Genomic DNA, 1938 nt, shown 5'->3' on the forward strand with positions numbered 1-1938 from the left:
GTGTGTGTGTGAGAGAGAGAGAGAGAGAATGAGTGTGTGTGTGTGAGTGTGTGTGCCTTTGTGTTTGTGTGTGTGCATGTGTGTGTGTGTGTGTGGGTGTGTGTGTGTGTGTGTTTGTGTGTGTGTGTGGGTGGGCGTGAGCCTTTGTGTGTGTTTGAGTGTGTAAGTGTATGTGTGATTGTGTTTGTGTGTATAAGTATGTGCATGTGTGTTTGTGTTCGTGTGTGTGTAAGAGAGAGGTGGGTGTGGGTGGGTGGAAGGATGGGAGTTTGGATGTTTTTATGAAAGGATGGATGGATGAATGTTAGTGTGTGTGTGCCTTCGTGTGTGTGTGTGTGTGTGTGTGTGTGTGTGTGTGTGTGTGTGTGTGTGTGTGTGGAGAGAGAGAGAGAGAGAGAGAGAGAGAGAGAGAGAGAGAGAGAGATGGATAGATGGATAAATGGATGGATGGATCGATGCATACGTGAATGTATGTGTACTTCATATGTTTGCATGTTTGGTCGTGTGTGAATGTATGCACTGTCTACGTGTATGTCTGTATATCATTATACCCTGTATGTGTATATCTGTAATATGTTGATGGGTGGTTGGCTGGTGCTCTGGTGTGGTTTCCTCCTTCTTTCCTATAAAAGATCTATCGTCTCTATCTCTCCTCCTTTTTATGTTTGTTACTCGCTTGTAATACCTCTAATCTTCGGTACTTATATGACCTTATTGCTTTGCAAGTACAGTAAAACTCTTACTAAGACTAAAACTAAAAAGTAATATGTTGACAACTATAACCTACAACTTCTTTTTTTCTATTTTTTCCTCCAGGCACACACCACCATGCCCAAGGCCCCTCTGACGAGCAATAAGAGTGGACCAATCTGATTGTGCCCACACCGAAAGCCACCAACTTTCGACGACGACGACGACGACTGTGACTGCAATTTTTTCGACCCCCAGAGAGGCGGCAAAGAGTTCTCAGCTTACTCTAACTCCACACCAAACAGCTGAAAAATCTTCTTCTCAGTCAAGCCAGTTCGCTTGCTATTTCGGAAGATTACTATTGTAACGACAAGAACACCAGGACTACAAATAAGCCCCCGGACGGATCACTGCCACGTCCTTTACGCACGAATTTTTCTTTCTCTAAACCGTTGCTAGTTGCAGTGGAATCTACTGCTCGCCAATTAGCAACTGCGTCACACGCTGTCAACTGTGAGTGGATCTTTTGCCTTTGCAGTTTGGATTTATCACCACCAGCCGTTTAATAGAGATTGCTGCAATTTCAACATCTTGACAAAAAGTCTTCAGTATTCAACTGACATTTGTTTTTCCTTTAGTGTGTCTCAAATGCTGTAGGAGCATTGGTTTCAATCTTTCCCGGAAAGGATTACCTCTTAAAATAGATATACTACTCCGTTTTGAGGATTAGCAGCTCTCAACCAAAAAGTGAAACATCGACGCGAACGTTGGTCTTCGATTCCCGAAGGCACAAGTCCAACTATTCTTCCTTTTTCTTCCCCTGGACCATGCTCCTTGCTGACCTTCCGGACAAATGACCTCGGGCGGCGGGCGCTTTGATTTCGATGATGGCGGCACCTATTGCGGCGGCTGGGAGGATGGCAAGGCGCACGGCAATGGCGTCTGCACTGGCCCCAAGGGTCAGGGTGAGTACGCCGGGGCCTGGCAGTACGGCTTCGAGGTCTCCGGCGTGTACACCTGGCCCTCCGGAAACGCCTACAAGGGCCAGTGGTTCCAGGGCAAGCGACACGGGCTGGGAGTAGAGAACAAGGGCCGATGGATGTACCGGGGCGAGTGGACGCAGGGCTTCAAGGGCCGCTACGGCGTCCGGCAGAGCACCACGTCCGGCGCCAGGTACGAGGGCACGTGGACCACCGGACTACAGGACGGATACGGCTGTGAGAGTTACGCGGACGGAGGTCAGTACTT

At 48.3% G+C, this 1938-nt stretch overlaps 1 protein-coding gene across 3 annotated transcripts in view; it reads left to right on the top strand.

The window, feature by feature from the left end:
• The window catches only part of LOC101849815 (junctophilin-1), a 178991-nt gene that overhangs the window by 60184 nt on the left and 116869 nt on the right, over nt 1-1938 (top strand). For all 3 annotated transcript variants that reach the window (XM_035971575.1, XM_035971574.1, XM_035971577.1), the window contains exon 2: nt 817-1928. In XM_035971575.1, coding sequence (XP_035827468.1) covers nt 1544-1928 — 385 coding nt within the window. In that variant the 5' untranslated portion in view covers nt 817-1543. The remainder of the gene's footprint in view (nt 1-816; nt 1929-1938) is intronic.

This window comes from Aplysia californica, unplaced genomic scaffold (assembly GCF_000002075.1).
Source record: "Aplysia californica isolate F4 #8 unplaced genomic scaffold, AplCal3.0 scaffold00018, whole genome shotgun sequence".
NCBI lineage: Eukaryota > Metazoa > Mollusca > Gastropoda > Aplysiida > Aplysiidae > Aplysia > Aplysia californica.